The sequence below is a fragment of the Hippoglossus hippoglossus genome, chromosome 24 (assembly GCF_009819705.1).
Source record: "Hippoglossus hippoglossus isolate fHipHip1 chromosome 24, fHipHip1.pri, whole genome shotgun sequence".
Taxonomy (NCBI): Eukaryota; Metazoa; Chordata; class Actinopteri; order Pleuronectiformes; family Pleuronectidae; genus Hippoglossus; species Hippoglossus hippoglossus.
In genome coordinates this window covers 1,914,460-1,941,909 of record NC_047174.1, presented here as the reverse complement: position 1 = coordinate 1,941,909, position 27,450 = coordinate 1,914,460, and the positions used below count along the sequence as shown (strand labels likewise).

The 27,450-nt window shown below is 39.6% G+C and overlaps 3 protein-coding genes and 1 long non-coding RNA gene across 4 annotated transcripts; 1 reads left to right on the top strand and 3 right to left on the bottom strand.

The window, feature by feature from the left end:
- Nucleotides 1–1,076: 1,076 nt before the first annotated feature.
- On the bottom strand, nucleotides 1,077–7,838 carry LOC117758806 (PAX-interacting protein 1-like). Its single transcript, XM_034580771.1, has 5 exons — nucleotides 7,481–7,838; nucleotides 6,930–7,163; nucleotides 3,620–3,853; nucleotides 1,269–1,346; nucleotides 1,077–1,132 (listed from the first exon to the last, which is right to left on the bottom strand). Exons 1-5 carry the CDS (start codon nucleotides 7,650–7,652, stop codon nucleotides 1,077–1,079), a joined length of 774 nt encoding a protein of 257 aa, XP_034436662.1. The 5' UTR covers nucleotides 7,653–7,838.
- A 302-nt stretch (nucleotides 7,839–8,140) lies between these two features.
- Nucleotides 8,141–9,625, bottom strand: LOC117758805 (gastrula zinc finger protein XlCGF17.1-like). Its single transcript, XM_034580770.1, has 2 exons — nucleotides 9,608–9,625; nucleotides 8,141–9,575 (listed from the first exon to the last, which is right to left on the bottom strand). The coding sequence occupies exons 1-2, from the start codon at nucleotides 9,623–9,625 to the stop codon at nucleotides 8,544–8,546; spliced, it is 1,050 nt and encodes a 349-aa protein (XP_034436661.1). The 3' UTR covers nucleotides 8,141–8,543.
- A 122-nt stretch (nucleotides 9,626–9,747) lies between these two features.
- LOC117758914 lies at nucleotides 9,748–12,280 on the top strand. The gene is made up of 3 exons (XR_004613380.1): nucleotides 9,748–9,871; nucleotides 10,298–10,305; nucleotides 12,270–12,280. It is a non-coding gene; the product is annotated as an uncharacterized LOC117758914 (long non-coding RNA).
- A 1,298-nt stretch (nucleotides 12,281–13,578) lies between these two features.
- Nucleotides 13,579–26,429, bottom strand: LOC117758804 (putative uncharacterized protein DDB_G0287113). The gene is made up of 6 exons (XM_034580769.1): nucleotides 25,658–26,429; nucleotides 25,108–25,341; nucleotides 21,876–22,109; nucleotides 18,481–18,714; nucleotides 13,771–13,848; nucleotides 13,579–13,634 (listed from the first exon to the last, which is right to left on the bottom strand). The coding sequence occupies exons 1-6, from the start codon at nucleotides 25,827–25,829 to the stop codon at nucleotides 13,579–13,581; spliced, it is 1,008 nt and encodes a 335-aa protein (XP_034436660.1). The 5' UTR covers nucleotides 25,830–26,429.
- Between the last annotated feature and the right edge of the window lie 1,021 nt (nucleotides 26,430–27,450).

Genomic DNA, 27,450 nt, shown 5'->3' with positions numbered 1-27,450 from the left:
GCCTCTGTAGATTCACACCAATGTTGGAATTTACAATGAGATTTTATTAGTTGTAATACATCAAATCGGGAACATCAGTCTGAGGAACCAGCATTGAAAGAAATATTCTAGTTAATAAAATACAAGTTTCTTTATGTGGCACATTTCATAGAGCCACTACATCTACTACATGAGTTGTGTTAATGTACAATTTCCATTGTGTATTAACTCTAAAACTTCTCCCACAGAAAATGCAGGTGTACGGCTTCTGACATGTGAGCCATCATCTGGACTTTTAAGATCCAACTACTTCCAAAACATTTCATGAATGTTTCGCAATAATGTGGCTTCTTAACTGTGAGTTCTAATGTGGACTTTCAATTGATCACTACGTCCAAACCTTTCCCCACATGTTTGGCAAGAATATGGCTTCTCACCAGTGTGAATTCTCGTATGAACTTTCAAATCACCACTTTTCACAAAACGTTTCTGACATATTTTGCAGGGATATGGCTTCTCACCAGTGTGAATTCTCATATGAACCTTCAAATCATAACTCATTACAAAACCTTTCTGACATATTTCGCACGAAAATGGCTTCTCACCAGTGTGAATCATCATGTGGACTTTCAAATTACCACTACTTACAAAACCTTTCTGACATATTTCGCACGAAAATGGCTTCTCACCAGTGTGAAACATCATGTGGACTTTCAAATTACCACTACTTACAAAACGTTTTGTACATGTTTGGCAAGAATATGGTTTCTCACCTGTGTGAGTTCTCAGGTGGATTTGCAATTCATCACTACGTACAAATCCTTTCCTGCATATTTTGCATAAATAAGGTTTTTCACCCGTGTGTGTTCTCAGATGAATTTTCAATTTATACATACGAGCAAAAGTTTTTCCACAAGTGTCACATTTGAAAGACTTTTTACCTGTGTGAGTATTAGAGTTAATCTCTGATTTGGGAGAGTTGTCCACATTGTTACTGTGACTCCTGTTTTCATGAAAACTCTTCTGTGGGTTTGGTTCTTCATTTCCTGTTGATCCTGAATCCAAATGTTTTCTTCTGTTCTGATCTTGGCTCTCAGCTACAGGAGAGTTGTGAGAGAGGAGCTGGTGCTCACCGTCTGGTTCTCTGTGGTCACTTTCCTCACAATGAGGAGTCAACATGAAGGGTTCAGTCTCCTGCTTCAGTACGAGCTGCTCTCCCTCCTGACTGGTGCACATTTCCTCCTGTTCCTCTTTAATCTGTGGAGTTTCTTGTTCCTCTTGGTCCAGACTGGAGTTCCTCTCCTGGTGACAGAGCTGCTGGTCAGTGAGAACCTCCTCCTCCTTACAGACATGCTGCTGTGGGAGCTCTGGAGGAACAAAGAGACACAAGACAGAGGTTAAAACTGTGATGTTAAAATAAAGACAATTTAATTTCAGATTTGAAAATTACTGTGAAAGATAAGGAACAATACTAACGGCTCCTCCGGTTTTAGCACCACATACTGTTGTGTGAGGATTTAATGTGTCACTCAATCATTTATGTTGTTGAAATCAACTTTTAATTTTATAAATACCATTGTATTTATGAGAGCAACAAAATAAAGTAACACGCAGTGTTTTCTCCATCCAGACTACAAACACAGCAAACACAGAGAAACAAGTCCAATGTCAGCCACACTCTGGTTGTACTGACCGATCCTGTGTAGCTTTATTTCAGGTTTCAAAACGGTGTCCAGCAGTCTGCGCTGACGAGCGACCTCTTCTTCGTACTGGACGATGGTTTTTTCAAAGACTGTGAATATCTCTTCAGCAGCAGCTGTTAGTCGCTCGCTGATAAACTCTCTCAAATACTGAGCCGAAGACATCACTGCTCCGTCCACTACTTGAATATTTACCAGAGACACGACCACACTACCGTCTTCCAGCTAACTGCTAACATGCACCTAGCTAACGCTGCTAGCGCTGTCTGTAAACTTCCGGAAGAGAACATTATTTTTTCTTTTATTTAATAACAACAACAACAATAATGATTAAAATTTTTTTTATCATTAATATACATTTTAAGGACACGTTCAACTCGTATGATTTCCAAATGTGTCAAAGAAAAGTATCTTTACCCAGAGGTGTTGCAGTGAAAGGAATTCTCACCATTCTCTTCTCATCTGCACCGTTAGTTATTCACTAAGAGCTCTCTCATGTGTTCTGCTGTGTGAATCTTCTCCCACAGATATTGCAGGAGTACAGCTTCTCACCAGTGTGAGTTCTCATGTGGAGTTTTAAATAACTACGACTTACAAAACTGCCAAAAATCCCACATTGTCAAGAATATGGTCCACTTTGATGGGTCAGCTTTTTATCTTCACATCTCAAATGTTTATAGTGCCCCCTTTCTGACAGATGTGGGAACCCGCCTCTGTAGATTCACACCAATGTTGGAATTTACAATGAGATTCTATTAGTTGTAATACATCAAATCGGGAACATCAGTCTGAGGAACCAGCATTGAAAGAAATATTCTGGTTAATAAAATACAAGTTTCTTTAAGTGGCACATTTCATAGAGCCACTACATCTACTACACGAGTTTGTTTCACATTTGAAGGCAAAATATGTATATCAATTGGATGTAATGAAAACTACTCCAACATAAATTTAAAAGACAAATTCATCTTGTATGATTTCCAAATGTGTCAAATAAAATCTTTACCCCATAATGGGATAGGATTTCAACTAGTTCCAAAACATTTCATAAATGTTTCACAAGAATGTGGCTTCTCAACTGTGAGTTCTAATGTGGAATTTCAATTCATCACTACGTCCAAACCTTTCCCCACATGTTTGGCAAGAATATGGCTTCTCATCAGTGTGAGATCTCATGTGGAGTTTCAAATCACCACTTTTCACAAAACATTTCTGACATATTTTACAAGAATATGGCTTCTCACCTGTGTGAATTCTCATATGGACTCTCAATTCATCACTACGTCCAAACCTTTTCCCACATGTTTGGCAAGAATATGGCTTCTCACCAGTGTGAATTCTCATATGAACTTTCAAATCACCACTCATTACAAAACTTTTCTGACATATTTTGCACAAAAATGGCTTCTCACCAGTGTGAAACCTCACATGGACTTTCAAATCACCACTTTTCACAAAACTTTTCTGACATATTTTGCACGAAAATGGCTTCTCACCAGTGTGAAACCTCACATGGACTTTCAAATTACCACTACTTACAAAACATTTACCACATGTTTGGCAACAATATGGCTTCTCACCAGTGTGAATTCTCATGTGGACTTTCAATTCATCACTACGTCCAAATCTTTTCCTGCATATTTTGCATAAATAAGGTTTTTCACCCGTGTGTGTTCTCAGATGAATCTTCAAATTATACTTATAAACAAAAGTTTTTCCACAAGTGTCACATTTTAAAGACTTTTTACCTGTGTGAGTATGAGAGTTAAACTCTGATTTGGGAGAGTTGTCCACATTGTTACCGTGACTCCTGTTTTCATGAAAACTCTTCTGTGGGTTTGGTTCTTCATTTCCTGTTGATCCTGAATCCAAATGTTTTCTTCTGTTCTGATCTTGGCTCTCAGCTACAGGAGAGTTGTGAGAGAGGAGCTGGTGCTCACCGTCTGGTTCTCTGTGGTCACTTTCCTCACAATGAGGAGTCAACATGAAGGTTTCAGTCTCCTGCTTCAGTACGAGCTGCTCTCCCTCCTGACTGGTGCACATTTCCTCCTGTTCCTCTTTAATCTGTGGAGGTTCTTGTTCCTCTTGGTCCAGACTGGAGTTCCTCTCCTGGTGACAGAGCTGCTGGTCAGTGAGAACCTCCTCCTCCTTACAGACATGCTGCTGTGGGAGCTCTGGAGGAACAAAGAGACACAAGACAGAGGTTACAACTGTGATGTTAAAATAAAGACAATTTAGTTTCAGATTTGAAAATTACTGTGAAAGATAAGGAACAATACTAACGGCTCCTCCGGTTTTAGCACCACATACTGTTGTGTGAGGGTTTAATGTGTCACTCAATCATTTATGTTGTTGAAATCAACTTTTAATTTTATAAATACCATTGTATTCATGAGAGCAACAAAATAAAGTAACACGCAGTGTTTTCTCCATCCAGACTACAAACACAGCAAACACAGAGACACAAGTCCAATGTCAGCCACACTCTGGTTGTACTGACCGATCCTGTGTAGCTTTATTTCAGGTTTCAAAACGGTGTCCAGCAGTCTGCGCTGACGAGCGACCTCTTCTTCGTACTGGACGATGGTTTTTTCAAAGACTGTGAATATCTCTTCAGCAGCAGCTGTTAGTCGCTCGCTGATAAACTCTCTCAAATACTGAACCGAAGACATCACTGCTCCGTCCACTACTTGAATATTTACCAGAGACACGACCACACTACCGTCTTCCAGCTAACTGCTAACATGCACCTAGCTAACGCTGCTGGTGCTGTGTTTACTTCCGGTGGGTGTCACACTGTGAAGGTCCGACAGAGACAGGGTACATTTTTTATCTTCATCACCAGTCAGTCTCTGCTGTCAATCATGACGTTTCAACGTCTTTCATATCATCAAATATCTAATTAAAACAAAACTTTATGGAAAAATGAACATTCATCTGGTTGATAAGAGCGGCCTAAAATGACAGAAACCAACAGTGAGAAAGAGAAGAGAAATCGTACATTCCTTTATTTACGATGCTACGTTGAGTTAACATTGTCACAAAAGACAGAAAAATATACATTGATGATCATAGTTTTAATGAAACCAGACCACACACAAAAATATTCAAATGTATCAGGAGCAGTAACAACTTGACAATGACCCACCACTTTCCAATGGCTCCTAACTTTGGGAAACAGTATGTTGTAAGCTGCTGTAAGAAACTCACCAAACCTCATCTTGATATTCCTCCCTAGATATCTGAGATGGCCGCTGGTTTTTAATGACTTCAGTCCTTTGAAATGATCGACAGCACGATTCCTGAAATTTAACCCACTGATAATCCTGAGTTCTGCATTTCTTTTGAAGATCGTAACTTCTCACTAAAGTTAAACAGTGAAAGAACAGGTGGTCAGGACATGGAGTGGGAAGGGAAAAGGCACCATTCTCTTTTTTACAAGTCAGTGTCTATTAAAATGATTTTGAAGCTTTGAAGTTATAAAGACCTCCTTCATTGCTGCCATGTTTGTATGCAGCTGTGTCAACGTTCAGAACACATGGTAGTTTGTGGGCAGTGATGAATACACAGTTTAAAATAGACATATCTATTTTCATTGGTAAAAATGATATAAATGAGCCTTTAGACTGATGGTGCTCATAATTACCCTCATTATTCAATCCATCAGATTAGGAACATCAGTCTGACGAACCAGCATTGAAAGAAATATTCTAATTATTAAAATACAAGTTTATTTTTGTGGCAAATGTCATAAAGCAGCATAGAACATCTACTACATGAGTTTGTATCACCTCTGCAGACTGAAATAATACAAATTATAACAATTTGATGTCAGAAAAACAATACAGACAGTGAATTAAAGGACATGTTCATGAAAAGACCGTAGTTGCAGGATGGCTGGACAGCCTCAGATCATTTATCATCTTCAACAACACTAAACCTAGATACATCCTTGTTTTGTAAACACACATTTTTACCTGTATAAATCTTTAAATGACTTTTCATGTGTGTAAACTAAGAGAAGCTTTTATCACGTGTTACAGGCTCCTCCCCAGTCTGAGTTCTCATGTGAACGTTCAATGCATCACAATGTGAAAAACTTTCCCCACATCTTTGGCAAGAAAATTGCTTCTCACCTGTGACTCCTCATGTGGAAATTCAAATGACCACTTTGTGTATACCTTTTCTGACATATTTTGCAAGAATATGGCTTCTCACCAGTGTGAATTCTCATGTGGAGTTTCAAATTGCCACTACTTACAAAACATTTACCACATGTTTGGTAACAATATGGCTTCTCACCAGTGTGAATTCTCTTGTGGAGTCTCAAGTCCTCACTAAGTCCAAACCTTTTCCCACATGTTTGGCAAGAATATGGCTTCTCACCAGTGTGAATTCTCATATGAACTTTCAAATCACCACTTTTCACAAAATGTTTCTGACATATTTTGCACAAAAATGGCTTCTCACCAGTGTGAATCCTCATATGGAGTTTCAAATTGCCACTACTTACAAAACATTTACCACATGTTTGGCAACAATATGGCTTCTCACCAGTGTGAATTCTCTTGTGGAGTCTCAAGTCCTCACTAAGTCCAAACCTTTTCCCACATGTTTGGCAAGAATATGGCTTCTCACCAGTGTGAATTCTCATATGAACTTTCAAATCACCACTTTTCACAAAATGTTTCCGACATATTTTGCAGGGATATGGCTTCTCACCAGTGTGAAACCTCACATGGACTTTCAAATCATAACTCATTGCAAAACCTTTCTGACATATTTCGCACGAAAATGGCTTCTCACCAGTGTGAAACCTCACATGGACTTTCAATTTACCACTACTTACAAAACGTTTTGTACATGTTTGGCAAGAATATGGCTTCTCACCTGTGTGAATTCTCATGTGGACTTTCAAATCATCACTACGTACAAATCCTTTCCTGCATATTTTGCATAAATAAGGTTTTTCACCCGTGTGTGTTCTCAGATGAATTTTCAATTCATACTTACGAGCATAAGTTTTTCCACAAGTTTCACATTTGAAAGACTTTTTACCTGTGTGAGTATTAGAGTTAAACTCTGATTTGGGAGAGTTGTCCACATTGTTACCGTGACTCCTGTTTTCATGAAAACTCTTCTGTGGGTTTGGTTCTTCATTTCCTGTTGATCCTGAATCCAAATGTTTTCTTTTGTTCTGATCTTGGCTCTCAGCTACAGGAGAGTTGTGAGAGAGGAGCTGGTGCTCACCGTCTGGTTCTCTGTGGTCACTTTCCTCACAATGAGGAGTCAACATGAAGGTTTCAGTCTCCTGCTTCAGTACGAGCTGCTCTCCCTCCTGACTGGTGCACATTTCCTCCTGTTCCTCTTTAATCTGTGGAGGTTTCTGTTCCTCTTGGTCCAGACTGGAGTTCCTCTCCTGGTGACAGAGCTGCTGGTCAGTGAGAACCTCCTCCTCCTCACAGACATGCTGCTGTGGGAGCTCTGGAGGAACAAAGAGACACAAGACAGAGGTTTCAACTGTGATGTTAAAATAAAGACAATTTAGTTTCAGATTTGAAAATTACTGTGAAAGATAAGGAACAATACTAACGGCTCCTTCGGTTTTAGCACCACATATTGTTGTGTGAGGGTTTAATGTGTCACTCAATCATTTATGTTGTTGAAATCAACTTTTAATTTTATAAATACCATTGTATTTATGAGAGCAACAAAATAAAGTAACATGCAGTGTTTTCTCCATCCAGACCACAAACACAGAGAAACAAGTCCAATGTCAGCCACACTCTGGTTGTACTGACCGATCCTGTGTAGCTTTATTTCAGGTTTCAAAACGGTGTCCAGCAGTCTGCGCTGACGAGCGACCTCTTCTTCGTACTGGACGATGGTTTTTTCAAAGACCGTGAATATCTCTTCAGCAGCAGCTGTTAGTCGCTCGCTGATAAACTCTCTCAAATACTGAGCCGAAGACATCACTGCTCCGTCCACTACTTGAATATTTACCAGAGACACGACCACACTACCGTCTTCCAGCTAACTGCTAACATGCACCTAGCTAACGCTGCTGGTGCTGTCTGTAAACTTCCAGAAGAGAAACATTATTTTTTCTTCTATTTAATAACAACAACAACAATAATAATAATGATAATCATGATTAAGTATTTTTTTGATCATTAATATACATTTTAAGGTTACGTTGAACTCGTATGATTTCCAAATGTGTCAAAGAAAAGTATCTTTACCCAGAGGTGTTGCAGTGAAAGGAATTCTCACCATTCTCTTCTCATCTGCACCGTTAGTTATTCACTAAGAGCTCTCTCATGTGTTCTGCTGTGTGAATCTTCTCCCACAGATATTGCAGGAGTACAGCTTCTCACCAGTGTGAGTTATCATGCGGAGTTTAAAATAACTACGACTTACTAAACTGCCAAAAATCCCACATTGTCAAGAATATGGCCAACTTTGATGGGTCAGCTTTTTATCTTCACATCTCAAATGTTTATAGTGCCCCCTTTCTGACAGATGTGGGAACCCGCCTCTGTAGATTCACACCAATGTTGGAATTTACAATGAGATTTTATTAGTTGTAATACATCAAATCGGGAACATCAGTCTGAGGAACCAGCATTTTAAGAAATATTCTCGTTAATAAAGTACAAGTTTTTTTATGTGGCACATTTCATAGAGCCACTACATCTACTACATGAGTTGTGTTAATGTACAATTTCCATTGTGTATTAACTCTAAAACTTCTCCCACAGATATTGCAGGTGTACGGCTTCTGACATGTGAGCCATCATCTGGCCTTTCAAGATCCAACTACTTCCAAAACATTTCATAAATGTTTCGCAAGAATGTGGCTTCTCAACTGTGAGTTCTAATGTGGAGTTTCAATTGATCACTACGTCCAAACCTTTCCCCACATGTTTGGCAAGAATATGGCTTCTCACCAGTGTGAATCCTCATATGGAGTTTCAAATTGCCATTACTTACAAAACATTTACCACATGTTTGGCAACAATATGGCTTCTCACCATTGTGAATTCTCTTGTGGACTCTCAATTCCTCACTACGTCCAAACCTTTTCCCACATGTTTGGCAAGAATATGGCTTCTCACCAGTGTGAATCCTCATATGGAGTTTCAAATTGCCATTACTTACAAAACATTTACCACATGTTTGGCAACAATATGGCTTCTCACCAGTGTGAATTCTCTTGTGGACTCTCAATTCCTCACTACGTCCAAACCTTTTCCCACATGTTTGGCAAGAATATGGCTTCTCACCAGTGTGAATCCTCATATGGAGTTTCAAATTGCCACTACTTACAAAACATTTACCACATGTTTGGCAACAATATGGCTTCTCACCAGTGTGAATTCTCATATGGACTCTCAATTCCTCACTACGTCCAAACCTTTTCCCACATGTTTGGCAACAATATGGCTTCTCACCACTGTGAATTCTCTTGTGGATTCTCAATTCCTCACTACGTCCAAACCTTTCCCCACATGTTTGGCAAGAATATGGCTTCTCACCAGTGTGAATTCTCGTATGAACTTTCAAATCACCACTTTTCACAAAACGTTTCTGACATATTTTGCAGGGATATGGCTTCTCACCAGTGTGAAACCTCATGTGGACTTTCAAATCACCACTTTTCACAAAACGTTTCTGACATATTTTACAACAATATGGCTTCTCACCAGTGTGAACTCTCATGTGGGTTTGCAAGTCATCACTACGTCCAAATCCTTTCCTGCATATTTTGCATAAATAAGGTTTTTCACCTGTGTGTGTTCTCAGATGAATCTTCAATTTATACTCATGGGCAAAAGTTTTTCCACAAGTGTCACATTTGAAAGACTTTTTACCTGTTTGAGTATTAGAGTTAGTCTCTGATATGGGAGAGTTGTCCACATTGTTACTGTGACTCCTGTTTTCATGAAAACTCTTCTGTGGGTTTGGTTCTTCATTTCCTGTTGATCCTGAATCCAAATGTTTTCTTCTGTTCTGATCTTGGCTCTCAGCTAAAGGAGAGTTGTGAGAGAGGAGCTGGTGCTCACCGTCTGGTTCTCTGTGGTCACTTTCCTCACAATGAGGAGTCAACATGAAGGGTTCAGTCTCCTGCTTCAGTACGAGCTGCTCTCCCTCCTGACTGGTGCACATTTCCTCCTGTTCCCCTTTAATCTGTGGAGGTTCTTGTTCCTCTTGGTCCAGACTGGAGCTCCTCTCCTGGTGACAGAGCTGCTGGTCAGTGAGAACCTCCTCCTCCTTACAGACATGCTGCTGTGGGAGCTCTGGAGGAACCAAGAGGCACAAGACAGAGGTTACAACTGTGATGTTAAAATAAAGACAATTTAGTTTCAGATTTGAAAATTACTGTGAAAGATAAGTAACAATACTAACGGCTCCTTCGGTTTTAGCACCACATACTGTTGTGTGAGGGTTTAATGTGTCACTCAATCATTTATGTTGTTGAAATCAACTTTTAATTTTATAAATACCATTGTATTTATGAGAGCAACAAAATAAAGTAACACGCAGTGTTTTCTCCATCCAGACCACATGGAGGGTCTGTATTAAGAACTAGTCTAAGTAGAAATGTTATTGATCAGGACCTGGTGTGATGTGCTCTTGTTATGAAAGAAAATGAGCTTCCTTATTTCAAAATAGAATAAATGTGTCACAAAGATGAAAGTATGTTCTAAAGAGTAATTTGCTTCTCTGTGATAATCTAGTCCTGACTTGACCAATCTGAGTCTATTGTTCCTTATGTCACGACCTGGTTCCATGTTCTCTACACGCGGAGAAAACTGTGAAATCTCATGATACATTTTCACAAACACAATCTGCAGATGTGTTTCCAAACTCCCTGTAATCATCTTTAATGGAGGCCTGGTTTGACGAGGAGAAATCCAGGTTCCATATGATGTCAGGTTTATAGATGAGACCTGGTCGACTGTTATCTGGCTGGAGCAAACACAGAGACACAAGTCCAATGTCAGCCACACTCTGGTTGTACTGACCGATCCTGTGTAGCTTTATTTCAGGTTTCAAAACGGTGTCCAGCAGTCTGCGCTGACGAGCGACCTCTTCTTCGTACTGGACGATGGTTTTTTCAAAGACTGTGAATATCTCTTCAGCAGCAGCTGTTAGTCGCTCGCTGATAAACTCTCTCAAATACTGAGCCGAAGACATCACTGCTCCGTCCACTACTTGAATATTTACCAGAGACACGACCACACTACCGTCTTCCAGCTAACTGCTAACATGCACCTAGCTAACGCTGCTGGTGCTGTCTGTTTACTTCCGGTGGGTGTCACACTGCGAAGGTCCGACAGAGAGACAGCGTCAACTTTTTATCTTCATCACCAGTCAGTCTCTGCTGTCAATCATGACGTTTCAACGTCTTTTATACCATCAAATATCTAATTAAAACAAAACTTTATGGAAAAATGAACATTCATCTGGGCGACAAGAACGGCCTAATATGACAGAAACCTTTCAACAGTGAGAAAGAGAAGAGAAATCGTACATTCCTTTATTTACGATGCTACGTTGAGTTAACATTGTCACAAAAGACAGAAAAATATACGTTGATGATCATAGTTTTAATGAAACCAGACCACACACAAAAATATTCAAATGTATCAGCAGCAGTAACAACTTGACAATGACCCACCACTTTCCAATGGCTCCTAACTTTGGGAAACAGTATGTTGTAAGCTGCTGTAAGAAACTCACCAAACCTCATCTTGATATTCCTCCCTAGATATCTGAGATGGCCGCTGGTTTTTAATGACTTCAGTCCTTTGAAATGATCGACAGCACGATTCCTGAAATTTAACCCACTGATAATCCTGAGTTCTGCATTTCTTTTGAAGATCGTAACTTCTCACTAAAGTTAAACAGTGAAAGAACAGGTGGTCAGGACATGGAGTGGGAAGGGAAAAGGCACCATTCTCTTTTTTACAAGTCAGTGTCTATTAAAATGATTTTGAAGCTTTGAAGTTATAAAGACCTCCTTCATTGCTGCCATGTTTGTATGTAGCTGTGTCAACGTTCAGAACACATGGTAGTTTGTGGGCAGTGATGAATACACAGTTTAAAATACACATATCTATTTTCATTGGTAAAAATGATATAAATGAGCCTTTAGACTGATGGTGCTCATAATTACCCTCATTATTCAATCCATCAGATTAGGAACATCAGTCTGACGAACCAGCATTGAAAGAAATATTCTAGTTATTAAAATACAAGTTTATTTATGTGGCAAATGTCATAAAGCAGCATAGAACATCTACTACATGAGTTTGTATCACCTCTGCAGACTGAAATAATACAAATTGTAACAATTTGATGTAAGAAAAAAAATACAGAGTGAATTAAAGGACATGTTCGTGAAAAGACCGTAGTTGCAGGATGGCTGGACAGCCTCAGATCATTTATCATCTTCACCAACACTAAACCTAGATACATCCTTGTTTTGTAAACACACATTTTTACCTGTATAAATCTTTAAATGACTTTTCATGTCTGTAAACTAAGAGAAGCTTTTATCACGTGTTGCAGGCTCCTCTCCAGTCTGAGTTCTCATGTGAACATTCAATGCATCACAATGTGAAAAACTGTCCCCACATGTTTGGCAAGAATATGGCTTCTCACCAGTGTGAGTTCTCATGTGGAGTTTTAAATGACTACGACTTACTAAACTTTTCCCACGTTTGTCAAGAATATGGCCAACTTTGATGGGTCAACTTTTTATCTTCACATCTCAAATGTTTATAGTGCCCCCTTTCTGACAGATGTGGGAACCCGCCTCTGTAGATTCACACCAATGTTGGAATTTACAATGAGATTTTATTAGTTGTAATACATCAAATCGGGAACATCAGTCTGAGGAACCAGCATTGAAAGAAATATTCGAGTTAATAAAATACAAGTTTCTTTATGTGGCACATTTCATAGAGCCACTACATCTACTACATGAGTTGTGTTAATGTACAATTTCCATTGTGTATTAACTCTAAAACTTCTCCCACATATATTGCAGGTGTACGGCTTCTGACATGTGAGCCATCATCTGGCCTTTCAAGATCCAACTACTTCGAAAACATTTCATGAATGTTTCGCAATAATGTGGCTTCTTAACTGTGAGTTCTAATGTGGAGTTTCAATTTATCACCACGTCCAAAACTTTTCCCACATGTTTGGCAAGAAAATGGCTTCTCACCAGTGTGAATTCTCATATGATGTTTCAAATTGCCACTACCTACAAAAGATTTACCACATGTTTGGCAGCAATATGGCTTCTCACCAGTGTGCATTCTCATATGGAGTTTCAAATTGCCACTACCTACAAAAGATTTACCACATGTTTGGCAGCAATATGGCTTCTCACCAGTGTGAGTTCTAATGTGGACTTTCAATTCATCACTACGTCCAAACTTTTTCCCACATGTTTGGCAAGAAAATGGCTTCTCACCAGTGTGAATTCTCATATGAACTTTCAAATGACGACTCAATACAAAACTTTTCTGACATATTTTGCACGAAAATGGCTTCTCACCAGTGTGAAACCTCACATGGACTTTCAAATCACCACTTTTCACAAATCCTTTCCTGCATATTTTGCATAAATAAGGTTTTTCACCCGTGTGTGTTCTCAGGTGAATCTTCAAATTATACTTACACGCACAAGTTTGTCCACAAGTGTCACATTTGAAAGACTTTTTACCTGTTTGAGTATTAGAGTTAATCTCTGACATGGGAGAGTTGTCCACATTGTTACTGTGACTCCTGTTTTCATGAAAACTCTTCTGTGGGTTTGGTTCTTCATTTCCTGTTGATCCTGAATCCATATGTTTTCTTCTGTTCTGATCTTGGCTCTCAGCTACAGGAGAGTTGTGAGAGAGGAGCTGGTGCTCACCGTCTGGTTCTCTGTGGTCACTTTCCTCACAATGAGGAGTCAACATGAAGGTTTCAGTCTCCTGCTTCAGTACGAGCTGCTCTCCCTCCTGACTGGTGCACATTTCCTCCTGTTCCTCTTTAATCTGTGGAGGTTTCTGTTCCTCTTGGTCCAGACTGGAGTTCCTCTCCTGGTGACAGAGCTGCTGGTCAGTGAGAACCTCCTCCTCCTTACAGACATGCTGCTGTGGGAGCTCTGGAGGAACCAAGAGGCACAAGACAGAGGTTACAACCATGAAGTTTAAAAAAAAAAAATAGTTAAAGTCTCTTAAGAGTTTTATCCATCCAGACAACAATCGATCAGGGGCCTCGTTTATAAAACAGTGCGATGAGAAGAACAACAATTTCTGACAAGACCATAAAATAAACTTAATTACTTACAGAGGGGGGTGGGGGGCTGAGATGCTGCATGCAGTGTGGTAGTTTCAGCGTTTCTGTGTGAAGTTAAGCCGCATTTATTGCGCAGTCTGACTCTGCGTTTGTCCCACCCATGCGACTGTTACTGTGACCAGGATAGTGATTGTGAGTCTCACAACGGAGGGGGTGGTTGTTGAGATGGTCCTTGTGTGCATCTTAAGGTAATCAACCTGTCTCTTTAGGCTCGGAGGTGCTTTATAATGTCACAAGCTACATTTTTGGAAAAATATAGTGAAATGTTTTTTATACAATGTAAATTTCTTCTTTGTCCTTTGCTTCCAAAGCGCTTGAACCTGTCGTCTGTGGCCCGGGGACGGGGAACCACAATATTTATCACAAGTTGAAATTGCTGGAGGGAGTTAGTCTTATTTTGACAAAAATAATAGCTTATGTAATTAAGTTACTTTTAATCGTAAAACCGATATATGTGGATACACTGGCATACATTCCCACGTTTCGTGCTACGTAGACAGAGAAGGCAAAATCAGTATAGTACATATAAATAATTAATAGTTTTCACCTTACAATATTTACCAAATAGGCGAAGTAGACCAGAAGTGCTTACTCAAATGCAGGTGTTTTTTAACCATCCACGTGCAGTCAAACCTTAAACCGTGACGTATTTCCGGTTGGAGAAATACATCCAGAGTGAATAAACTGATCGATGCGAACTGAATGACTCAAACACAACTTTATTCGCCCCAAGACTATTTTTCACTTCATGTTTTTACGCTCTCGATTATTGTGTATTCTGTGTGCCAGGGGCGGTCCTGGCATAGGCGACATAGGCGGTTGCCTAGGGCGCAAAATGCCGAGAGGGCGGCACAAGAGGCTGATTTATCATGACGTGATACATGCAATGTTAACCAATGCAGTAACGTCACACCTTCATCCTCTAAACCCGGAGACACACCGGAGGCAGAAGCTTAGCGAACCGCCACGAAAGGCTGTCCGCCTCTCTCCCACGCCCATGTTAATCAATTGGGCTGTTTGCACCGGCAGCAAAGTACTGGGAAGCGCCGGGAATCCCTGCGGCCGCCTCGCCATCTACAGCAATGGTTTCGGGGTCTGTTCTAGCGAATCGGGCCAGAAAACACACTGAAAATCGATTTTATACGATTTCACTGATATAATATATTTTACATAAATGATTAAATATGCATACCATACTTTCCCCATCTTTAATTATGTTCTTATTCCACACATTTGGCAGTTGTGTCTAAACAGGCACACACACACACAAGCTCTGTTTGTGTGTGTGTGTGTGTGGGGGGGGGGGCCAGTCTGAAATCTCGCCTAGGGCTCCAACATTGCCAGGGCCGGCCCTGCTGTGTGCTCTTACAATAAATAAAACTAAAAGACGCCACAAAATAGGAGAAGATTTTCCATCAAGACGGAGGCAACTCGCTGTTTCCACTGAAGCTGCAACAGGCCCCGGGTCGACTGTTCCCTGTCTGGAGAAACCTCGGAGTTCACTAGGAGCCACACTGTGGTTGTACAGACCGATCCTGTGAAGCTTTATTTCAGCTTTCATGACGATGCCCAGCAGTCTGCGCTGACGATCGTCCTCTTCCTCCGAAGACATCGCTGCGTCGTGGACAACTTGAACGTAAACCTGCGACACGATCACACCAACGACTCCCAGCTAACTGCTAACATCCATGGAGCTAACGCTGCTGCGCTTTGATCATCTACTTCCGCTGGTTGTCACGCTGTGAAGTTTCGACAGCCTTCCGTCACGAGTCCCACGATTCTGTGGTGTCATTTCGCATGGATATTATTTTTTGTTTTATGATCTACATTTCTTTACTATTTGTACATTTCACTCATCACTATTAAGGTCTGAGGAAAACAACCATTCAGTGTTTTATTTTTAAAACAACTTTATTTACAAGCACGTATTTCTACAAGTATTACACATATGTAACAGTACAGATCAACAGACACATAGACAAATAAATATTAGATATAATAAATACAAAGTTTTTTAAAAAACTTGTAACGTTTTCAAGCCCAAGATCACGGTTTAATTCCAAAGGTGAACTGAGATCTACCCGATATCTTTTAAAATACCCACTTAGGAGTCATATTTATTATTTCTCTGTTACAACAGACTCAATGTACGAACATCCATACAATCAAAGATTTTATCTGTTCGATGCAAAATATTCACATTAACAGGAGGGATATCTCTTCAATACAAACTATATTTACAGTGTCTGTTCAATGAATTTCAACAATAAGCTCTGCAGTGGAGCCGCTACTTTACTTTAAACAGGGTTTGCTTTGAAAATGGCCATAGACGTGACTGCTGTATTACCTTGTATAAAAGTACGGACATAAATACCAGTACTGTGCAGTATGAAGCCGCGCATCTTCCACTCCTGCAAATATTTCACAATTTTAACCTTTTAAACAACTGAATGGATTTAGTCAACAGCAATGCAGGAGTGCTTTTATTTTGAAGCAGGTACAGGAAGTGTTGCAAACATTTATGTTTGTGACATATATTTAATAGATATACATTGAAACTGTTGTGAAAGATAGTATTTACTGTCTATTCTGCTGTGCACAGAGAAAATCAGAGACCTCGATTCTCTAGAAGAGCAGCACAGCTGAACCGTCGCTGACATTAGTCTAAAGAACAAGCATTGAAAGAAATGTTCTACTAATTCAAGTTGATTGATATGGCACCATTCATAAAGCCACGCAGAACATCTTCTACTTAATGTGTTTGTTTCACCATAATAAAAATGTATCAATGTGATGTATTGGAAAAACACACAAAAGATCAAATTAAAGTAAATGTTCTAGAAAAGACAGTAGTTTCAGGATGGCCGTCCACTACTAGATAATTTATTATCTTCAACATCAGAAACTTTGTATAACTTCATACAACTGAGTTGATAAAAACAGCAAAACGAAAATGATTTAAGAAGTCAGTTTTTCACTTTAAAGGAAGTATGTACTCACATTGCTTTCCATGTTTTGTTAACTAAGCCCAGTTATCTCCAACAACAACTTAATCCAACTCCAATCCAACTGGGTGCTTGGCAGTATCAACATAATTCAGCTGGTTCCCTTATAAGTAGAGCTCGACTGATATGGATTTTTGGGGGCTTATAGGACTCATCCCAAGCGTGGCAGGAATGTTGAAAACAGTCTATTGTTGTTCAAGGTGACTTGAAGTGATGTGTCCAATTTTAAATCAGGAATGGTTTTCAAGATATGTCACTTCAAAGTATGTTTACCCAGAGAAGTTGCAGTGATAATCATTTTCATCAGTGTGAGCGCTTCTCATGTGTACCAGCAATTATCCATTAAGCCGGAAAACTGGCATGTTTAGTTAATATACAATTTTAACCTGTATGAACTTTTAAATGCCTTTTCATGTCTGACGACTGAAAGAATCTTTTCCCACAGATGTTGCAAGAGTACGGCTTCTCACCTGTGTGACGCCTCATGTGGACTTTCAAATAATTACCACGTGTGAAACCTTTCTGACATATTTGGCAAGAATACGGCTTCTCACCTGTGTGAGTTCTAATGTGGACTGTTAAATCACGACCACATCCAAAACTTCTCCCACATGTTTCACAAGAGTATGGTTTCTCACCTGTGTGCACTCTCATATGTTCATTCAAAGCTGAGGTGTTACTAAATCTTTTCCCACAGGTGCCGCAGGAGTACGGCTTCTCACCTGTGTGTGTTCTGATGTGGACTTTCAAGACGTTACTACTTACAAAGCTTTTCCCACATAATCTACAAGAAAATGGCTTCTCACCAGTGTGAGTTCTCAAGTGGACTTTCAAGACCGAACTACGCACAAAACATTTCCCACATATTTTGCAAGAATACGGCTTCTCACCTGTGTGCACAATCATATGCTGATTCAACGCAGAAATGTCACTGAATCTTTTCCCACAGTTTTCACAAGAATTCGGCTTCTCACCTGTGTGGGTTCTCATGTGGACTTTCAAGATGCCACTACATACAAAACTTTTCCCACATGTGTCACAAGAATACGGCTTCTCACCCGTGTGACGTCTCATGTGAACTTTCAAGTAACCACTACGCACAAAACTTTTGCGACATATTTTGCAAGAATATGGCTTCTCACCTGTGTGAGTTGTCATATGACTTTTCAATGTGAACATGGTAATAAATGCTTTTCCACACATTTTGCATAAATATGGTTTCTCTCCCGTGTGGATTCTCAGATGTATTTTCAAGTGACACTTATACAAAAAAGCTTTGCCACAACTGTCACATTTGAAAGACTTTTCTCTTGGGTGAGTATTAGAGTCAATCTCTGATACATTTCTAATTGATCCTAAATCCACAAGTTTTCTTCTGTTCTGATCTTGGCTCTCAGCTACAGGAGAGTTGTGAGAGAGGAGCTGGTGCTCACCGTCTGGTTCTCTGTGGTCACTTTCCTCACAATGAGGAGTCAACATGAAGGTTTCAGTCTCCTGCTTCAGTACGAGCTGCTCTCCCTCCTGACTGGTGCACATTTCCTCCTGTTCCTCTTTAATCTGTGGAGGTTTCTGTTCCTCTTGGTCCAGACTGGAGCTCCTCTCCTGGTGACAGAGCTGCTGGTCAGTGAGAACCTCCTCCTCCTTACAGACATGCTGCTGTGGGAGCTCTGGAGGAACAAAGAGACACAAGACAGAGGTTAAAACTGTGATGTTAAAATAAAGACAATTTAGTTTCAGATTTGAAAATTACGAAGATAAGGAATAATTCTGACCGCTTTTACATTTTCGCACCAAATGCTACTGTGTAGGGGTGTTTTATAGTTTCATTGAATCGTTACAATCATCGTTTTAAACCCACTTTCAAATGTATAAAGATTATTTTAATCATGAAAGCAACATTTTAAAAAATCATTGTTATTTTCCCCGTCCAGGCAAAAAAAGAACAGTTGACACAAGGTCACTTGACTAAGATTAAAAGACTGATTTAAGTAAATACAGAAATATAGTGATCAGTGTTTCCTCAAAAAAATAATTGAGGTGCTGACCAAAGAATAAAAAACTCGAAAATAATATTGTACATACAACATATAATAGATGTTTCATAACTCAGGGGGAAACTTTGTGTGTGATTTCACAGAGATGAAAGTATGTTCTAAAGAGTAATTTGCTTCTCTGTGATAATCTAGTCCTGACTTGACCAATCTGAGTCTATTGTTCCTTAAATCACGACCTGGTTCCATGTTCTCTACACGTGGAGAAAACTGTGAAATCTCTTTTGATACATTTTCACAAACACAATCTGCAGATGTGTTTCCAAACTCCCTGGAATCATCTTTAATGGAGGCCTGGTTTGACGAGGAGAAATCCAGGTTCCATATGATGTCAGGTTTATAGATGAGACCGGGTCGACTGTTATCTGGCTGGAGCAAACACAGAGAAACAAGTCCAATGTCAGCCACACTCTGGTTGTACTGACCGATCCTGTGTAGCTTTATTTCAGGTTTCAAAACGGTGTCCAGCAGTCTGCGCTGACGAGCGACCTCTTCTTCGTACTGGACGATGGTTTTTTCAAAGACTGTGAATATCTCTTCAGCAGCAGCTGTTAGTCGCTCGCTGATAAACTCTCTCAAATACTGAGCCGAAGACATCACTGCTCCGTCCACTACTTGAATATTTACCAGAGACACGACCACACTACCGTCTTCCAGCTAACTGCTAACATGCACCTAGCTAACGCTGCTGGTGCTGTCTTTGTTTACTTCCGGTGGGTGTCACACTGTGCAGGTCCGACAGAGAGACAGGGTCAACTTTTTATCTTCATCACCAGTCAGTCTCTGCTGTCAATCATGACGTTTCAACGTCTTTTTTATCATCAAATATCGAATTAAAACAAAACTTTATGGAAAAATGAACATTCATCTGGGTGACCAGAACGACCTAATATGACAGAAACCTTTCAACAGTGAGAAAGAGAAGAGAAATCGTACATTCCTTTATTTATGATGCTACGTTGAGCTAACATTATCACAAAAGACAGAAAAATATACGTTGATGATCATAGTTTTAATGAAACCAGACCACATGATTTTGAAGCTGTAATTTTAGGGTAAATTGTTGGATAATGTTGATTCTGAGGGGAAGTTATAAAGACCTCCTTCATTGCTGCCATGTTTGTATGTAGCTGTGTCAATGTTCAGAACACATGGTAGTTTGTGGGCAGTGATGAATACACAGTTTAAAATAGACATATCTATTTTCATAAGTAAAAAGAGCATAAATGAGCCTTTAGACTGGTGGTGCTCATAATTACCCTCATTATTCAATCCATCAAATTGGGAACATCAGTCTGACGAACCAGCATTGAAAGAAATATTCTAGTTCTTAAAATACAAGTTTATTTTTATATGGTACAATTCATAAAGCCACAAAGAACATATACTACACAAGTTTGTTTCACCTCTGCAGACTAAACTAATATAAATTGTATCAATTTGATGTAAATATAAAAATACAGACAGTATCAAATTAAAGGACATGTTCGAGAAAAGAATGTAGTTGCAGGATGGCCGTACAGCACCAGATCATGTTTCATCTTCAACAACATTAAACTTATATAAAGCCATATAACTGAGTTGGTCTATAAAATTTGTAAAATTTAAATAATTTAGGAACTCTGTTGATTGCACTTAAATGAAGAATCTACACACACATTTATTCACAAAATGTGTAAACTTGGACAGTGAAAAAAGCCCAGTTATCTCCAACAACAACTTCATCTAACTCAAATCAAAATTTGTGCTTGGGGGAGTAGAGTTCGAAAGATCTGGATTTTGGGGGTTTCCAGGGAGCATTCCAAATGTTAAAGATATTTTGGAAAAATCTATAGTTGCACAAGGTGAGTACTTCACAGGGAATGGGTCCAAATTTAAATCAGGAACAGGTTTGGTTTGTTCAAGGTTCAGTCTCTGATCTTTTTGATCTCACCTCATATGACTTCAAAATGTGCCCGTTCAAATTATCTTTTCTCTCAAGAGTTGCAGTGATGACTTCTCACCAGTATGAGCTCTTCTAATGTGTGTTGTCAATTAACCACTAACCCTGAAAGCTCTCCCACTCTATTTGTAAACACAATAATTTTTACCTGTATGAATCTTCAAATGACTTCTCATGTGTGTAAACTAAGAGGATCTCTTATCACGTGTTGCAGGCTCCTCACCTGTGTGAGTTTTCATGTGGACACTCAATATATTTCTACGAGAAAAACCTTTCCGACATATTTTGCAAGAAAATGGCTTCACACCAGTGTGAGTTCTCATGTGGACAAACAACTGACTATTACATCTAAAACCTTTCCCACATGTTTGGCAAGAAAATGGCCTCTCACCTGTGTGACTTCTCAAGTGGATTTTCAATATATCACTACGTCTAAAACCTTTCCCACATGTTTGGCATGAATATGGCCTCTCACCAGTGTGAATTCTCATGTGGACTTTCAAATTACCATTACGTCTAAAACCTCTCCAACACATTTTGCAAGAATAAGGTTTCTCACTTGAGTGGATTTTCAGATGTATTTTAAACTGATATTTATTAGTAAAAACTTTTCCACAAGTGTCACATTTGAAAGACTTTTTACCTGTTTGAGTATTAGAGTTAATCTCTGACATGGGAGAGTTGTCCACATTGTTACTGTGACTCCTGTTTTCATGAAAACTCTTCTGTGGGTTTGGTTCTTCATTTCCTGTTGATCCTGAATCCATATGTTTTCTTTTGTTCTGATCTTGACTCTCAGCTACAGGAGAGTTGTGAGAGAGGAGCTGGTGCTCACCGTCTGGTTCTCTGTGGTCACTTTCCTCACAATGAGGAGTCAACATGAAGGTTTCAGTCTCCTGCTTCAGTACGAGCTGCTCTCCCTCCTGACTGGTGCACATTTCCTCCTGTTCCTCTTTAATCTGTGGAGGTTCTTGTTCCTCTTGGTCCAGACTGGAGTTCCTCTCCTGGTGACAGAGCTGCTGGTCAGTGAGAACCTCCTCCTCCTTACAGACATGCTGCTGTGGGAGCTCTGGAGGAACAAAGAGACACAAGACAGAGGTTACAACTGTGATGTTAAAATAAAGACAATTTAGTTTCAGATTTGAAAATTACTGTGAAAGATAAGGAACAATACTAACGGCTCCTCCGGTTTTAGCACCACATACTGTTGTGTGAGGGTTTAATGTGTCACTCAATCATTTATGTTGTTGAAATCAACTTTTAATTTTATAAATACCATTGTATTCATGAGAGCAACAAAATAAAGTAACACGCAGTGTTTTCTCCATCCAGACTACAAACACAGCAAACACAGAGACACAAGTCCGATGTCAGCCACACTCTGGTTGTACTGACCGATCCTGTGTAGCTTTATTTCAGGTTTCAAAACGGTGTCCAGCAGTCTGCGCTGACGAGCGACCTCTTCTTCGTACTGGACGATGGTTTTTTCAAAGACTGTGAATATCTCTTCAGCAGCAGCTGTTAGTCGCTCGCTGATAAACTCTCTCAAATACTGAACCGAAGACATCACTGCTCCGTCCACTACTTGAATATTTACCAGAGACACGACCACACTACCGTCTTCCAGCTAACTGCTAACATGCACCTAGCTAACGCTGCTGGTGCTGTCTGTTTACTTCCGGTGGGTGTCACACTGCGAAGGTCCGACAGAGAGACAGGGTCAACTTTTTATCTTCATCACCAGTCAGTCTCTGCTGTCAATCATGACGTTTCAACGTCTTTTATACCATCAAATATCGAATTAAAACAAAACTTTATGGAAAAATGAACATTCATCTGGTTGATAAGAACGGCCTAAAATGACAGAAACCTTTCAACAGTGAGAAAGAGAAGAGAAATCGTACATTCCTTTATTTACGATGCTATGTTGAGTTAACATTGTCACAAAAGACAGAAAAATATACGTTGATGATCATAGTTTTAATGAAACCAGACCACACACAAAAATATTCAAATGTATCAGGAGCAGTAACAACTTGACAATGACCCACCACTTTCCAATGGCTCCTAACTTTGGGAAACAGTATGTTGTAAGCTGCTGTAAGAAACTCACCAAACCTCATCTTGATATTCCTCCCTAGTTATCTGAGATGGCCGCTGGTTTTTAATGACTTCAGTCCTTTGAAATGATCGACAGCACGATTCCTGAAATGTAACCCACTGGTAATCCTGAGTTCTGCATTTCTTTTGAAGATCGTAACTTCTCACTAAAGTTAAACAGTGAAAGAACAGGTGGTCAGGACATGGAGTGGGAAGGGAAAAGGCACCATTCTCTTTTTCACATGTCAGTGTCCATTAAAATGATTTTGAAGCTTTGAAGTTATAAAGACCTCCTTCATTGCTGCCATGTTTGTATGTAGCTGTGTCAACGTTCAGAACACATGGTAGTTTGTGGGCAGTGATGAATACACAGTTTAAAATACACATATCTATTTTCATGGGTAAAAATGATATAAATGAGCCTTTAGACTGATGGTGCTCATAATTACCCTCATTATTCAATCCATCAGATTAGGAACATCAGTCTGACGAACCAGCATTGAAAGAAATATTCTAGTTATTAAAATACAAGTTTATTTATGTGGCAAATTTCACAAAGCAGCATAGAACATCTACTACATGAGTTTGTTTTTCCTCTGCAGACTGAAATAATAAAAATTGTAACAATTTGATGTAAGAAAAAAAATACAGAGTGAATTAAAGGACATGTTCATGAAAAGACCGTAGTTGCAGGATGGCTGGACAGCCTCAGATCATTTATCATCTTCAACAACACTAAATCTAGATACATCCTTGTTTTGTAAACACACATTTTTACCTGTATAAATCTTTAAATGACTTTTCATGTGTGTAAACTAAGAGAAGCTTTTATCACGTGTTGCAGGCTCCTCTCCAGTCTGAGTTCTCATGTGAACATTCAATGCATCACAATGTGAAAAACTGTCCCCACATCTTTGGCAAGAAAATTGCTTCTCACCTGTGACTCCTCATGTGGAAATTCAAATGACCACTTTGTGTATACCTTTTCTGACATATTTTGCAAGAATATGGCTTCTCACCTGTGTGAATTCTCATGTGGACTTTCAATACACCACTTCTCACAAATCGTTTCTGACATATTTTACAAGAATATGGCTTCTCACCAGTGTGAATTCTCATGTGGACTTTCAATACACCACTTCTCACAAAACGTTTCTGACATATTTTACAAGAATATGGCTTCTCACCTGTGTGAGTTCTTATATGGTATTTCAAATAGCCCATACTTAGAAAACATTCACCACATGTTTGGCAACAATATGGCTTCTCACCAGTGTGAAACCTCACATGGACTTTCAACTTACTACTAGTTACAAAACATTTACCACATGTTTGGCAACAATATGGCTTCTCACCTGTGTGAGTTCTCAGATGGATTTTCAATTCATCACTACGTCCAAATCCTTTCCTGCATATTTTGCATGAATAAGGCTTCTCACCAGTGTGAATTCTCGTATGAACTTTCAAATAACCACTTTTCACAAAACGTTTCTGACATATTTTGCAGGGAAATGGCTTCTCACCAGTGTGAGACCTCATGTGGACTTTCAAATAACTACTATTTACAAAACGTTTTGAACATGTTTGGCAACAATATGGCTTCTCACCTGTGTGAGTTCTCATGTGGACTTTCAATTCATCACTACGTCCAAATCCTTTCCTGCATATTTTGCATAAATAAGGTTTTTCACCCGTGTGTGTTCTCAGATGAATTTTCAATTTATACTTACACGCAAAAGCTTTTCCACAAGTTTCACATTTGAAAGACTTTTTACCTGTTTGAGTATTAGAGTTAATCTCTGATTTGGGAGAGTTGTCCACATTGTTACTGTGACTCCTGTTTTCATGAAAACTCTTCTGTGGGTTTGGTTCTTCATTTCCTGTTGATCCTGAATCCAAAAGTTTTCTTCTGTTCTGATCTTGCCTCTCAGCTACAGGAGAGTTGTGAGAGAGGAGCTGGTGCTCACCGTCTGGTTCTCTGTGGTCACTTTCCTCACAATGAGGAGTCAACATGAAGGTTTCAGTCTCCTGCTTCAGTACGAGCTGCTCTCCCTCCTGACTGGTGCACATTTCCTCCTGTTCCTCTTTAATCTGTGGAGGTTCTTGTTCCTCTTGGTCCAGACTGGAGTTCCTCTCCTGGTGACAGAGCTGCTGGTCAGTGAGAACCTCCTCCTCCTTACAGACATGCTGCTGTGGGAGCTCTGGAGGAACCAAGAGGCACAAGACAGAGGTTACAACTGTGAGGTTAAAATAAAGACAATTTAGTTTCAGATTTGACAATAACTGTGAAAGATAAGTAACAAAACTAACTGCTTCTACATTTTAGCACCAAATCTTTTTGTAAGAGGATTTCATATTTTCATTGAATCATTTATGTGCTTTGTAACTTTTAAAAGTCCATTTTATTCATGAGAGCAACAAAATAAAGTAACACGCAGTGTTTTCTCCATCCAGACTACAAACACAGCAAACACAGAGAAACAAGTCCAATGTCAGCCACACTCTGGTTGTACTGACCGATCCTGTGTAGCTTTATTTCAGGTTTCAAAACGGTGTCCAGCAGTCTGCGCTGACGAGCGACCTCTTCTTCGTACTGGACGATGGTTTTTTCAAAGACTGTGAATATCTCTTCAGCAGCAGCTGTTAGTCGCTCGCTGATAAACTCTCTCAAATACTGAACCGAAGACATCACTGCTCCGTCCACTACTTGAATATTTACCAGAGACACGACCACACTACCGTCTCCCAGCTAACTGCTAACATGCACCTAGCTAACGCTGCTGGTGCTGTCTGTAAACTTCCGGTGGGTGTCACACTGCGAAGGTCCGACAGAGACAGGTTCAACTTTTTATCTTCATAGCTCAAATGTTTATAGCGCCCCCTCCGACAGATGTGGGAATCTGCCTCTGTACATTCACACCAATGTTGGAGTTTACAATAAGTTTCTATTAGTTGTAATACAGAGTTAAATCATAGTGACATAGACCAGTCATCAAACTGTACATGTTTATTCATGTCAGTATCACAGACTGTAAATAAAGATGGATGACAGAACTCCTCTCCCTCCACTTTTACACAAATGGAGGTAAAATATGTCGGATACAATTGATGCCATTTTGGTCTTTTGACGTTATTTGGAGTCAGAGTCTGCGCAGTAGTGATCGTGGTGTGGAGCTTCAGTGTTGAGATCCTGCTGATCAGCTCTGCTGCCAAAACATAAACTCAACCAATCACCAGTCAGTCTCTGCTGTCAATGATGACGTTTCAACATCTTTTATATCATCAAATATCAAATTAAAACCAAACTTTATGGAAAAATGAACATTCATCTGGGTGACAAGAACGGCCTAAAATGACAGAAACCTTTCAACAGTGAGAAAGAGAAGAGAAATCTTACATTCCTTTATTTACGATGCTATGTTGAGTTCACATCGTCACAAAAGACAGAAAAATATATGTGGTGGGAATTTGTATTTAATTCCCTGGTGAGGAAATAAACCATCAGACTGAGCGATCATTTCAATGATATCAAAGTATTTAATTAATGGTCCAGAAACAATTTACAGCGAATATATTTGAACACAAACAGAGTTACAATGTAACTATTTGGCCAAATAGGGACAGAATTCTCAAAGCCACTGCCGGCTCAAGAATCTGACAAAATGGCTCCTATGATGAGCTGGCTTTTATGCACAGATCGAGGGGCTCCACGTCATCCTTTGATATCAGCCAGACAGGACGTGTCCAGCGCTCAGACATCAGCAGAGAATGGGTCAAATGTCCCCCCCTCTCCTGAGTATATAGACACTGGGCAGAAAAACAAATAGTCACAGGGACGTTTAGGTCCAAAGTAGAGAACATCTCTTGGTATCAGACAGATGCAAACATTAAGTAGAATTATACAATGATGTTTCAGGTCAATCCAACTGAACTTTGAGCATAGTCATGTCAGGACAGTTAGTTCAGTAAATTTCCATGAAAATATACGTTGAGTCAACATTGTGACAAAAGACAGACAAATATACGTTGATGATCATAGTTTTAATGAAACCAGACCACACACAAAAATATTCAAATGTATCAGGAGCAGTAACAACTTGACAATGACCCACCACTTTCCAATGGCTCCTAACTTTGGGAAACGGTATGTTGTAAGCTGCTGTAAGAAACTCACCAAACCTCATCTTGATATTCCTCCCTAGTTATCTGAGATGGCCGCTGGTTTTTAATGACTTCAGTCCTTTGAAATGATCGACAGCACGATTCCTGAAATTTAACCCACTGATAATCCTGAGTTCTGCATTTCTTTT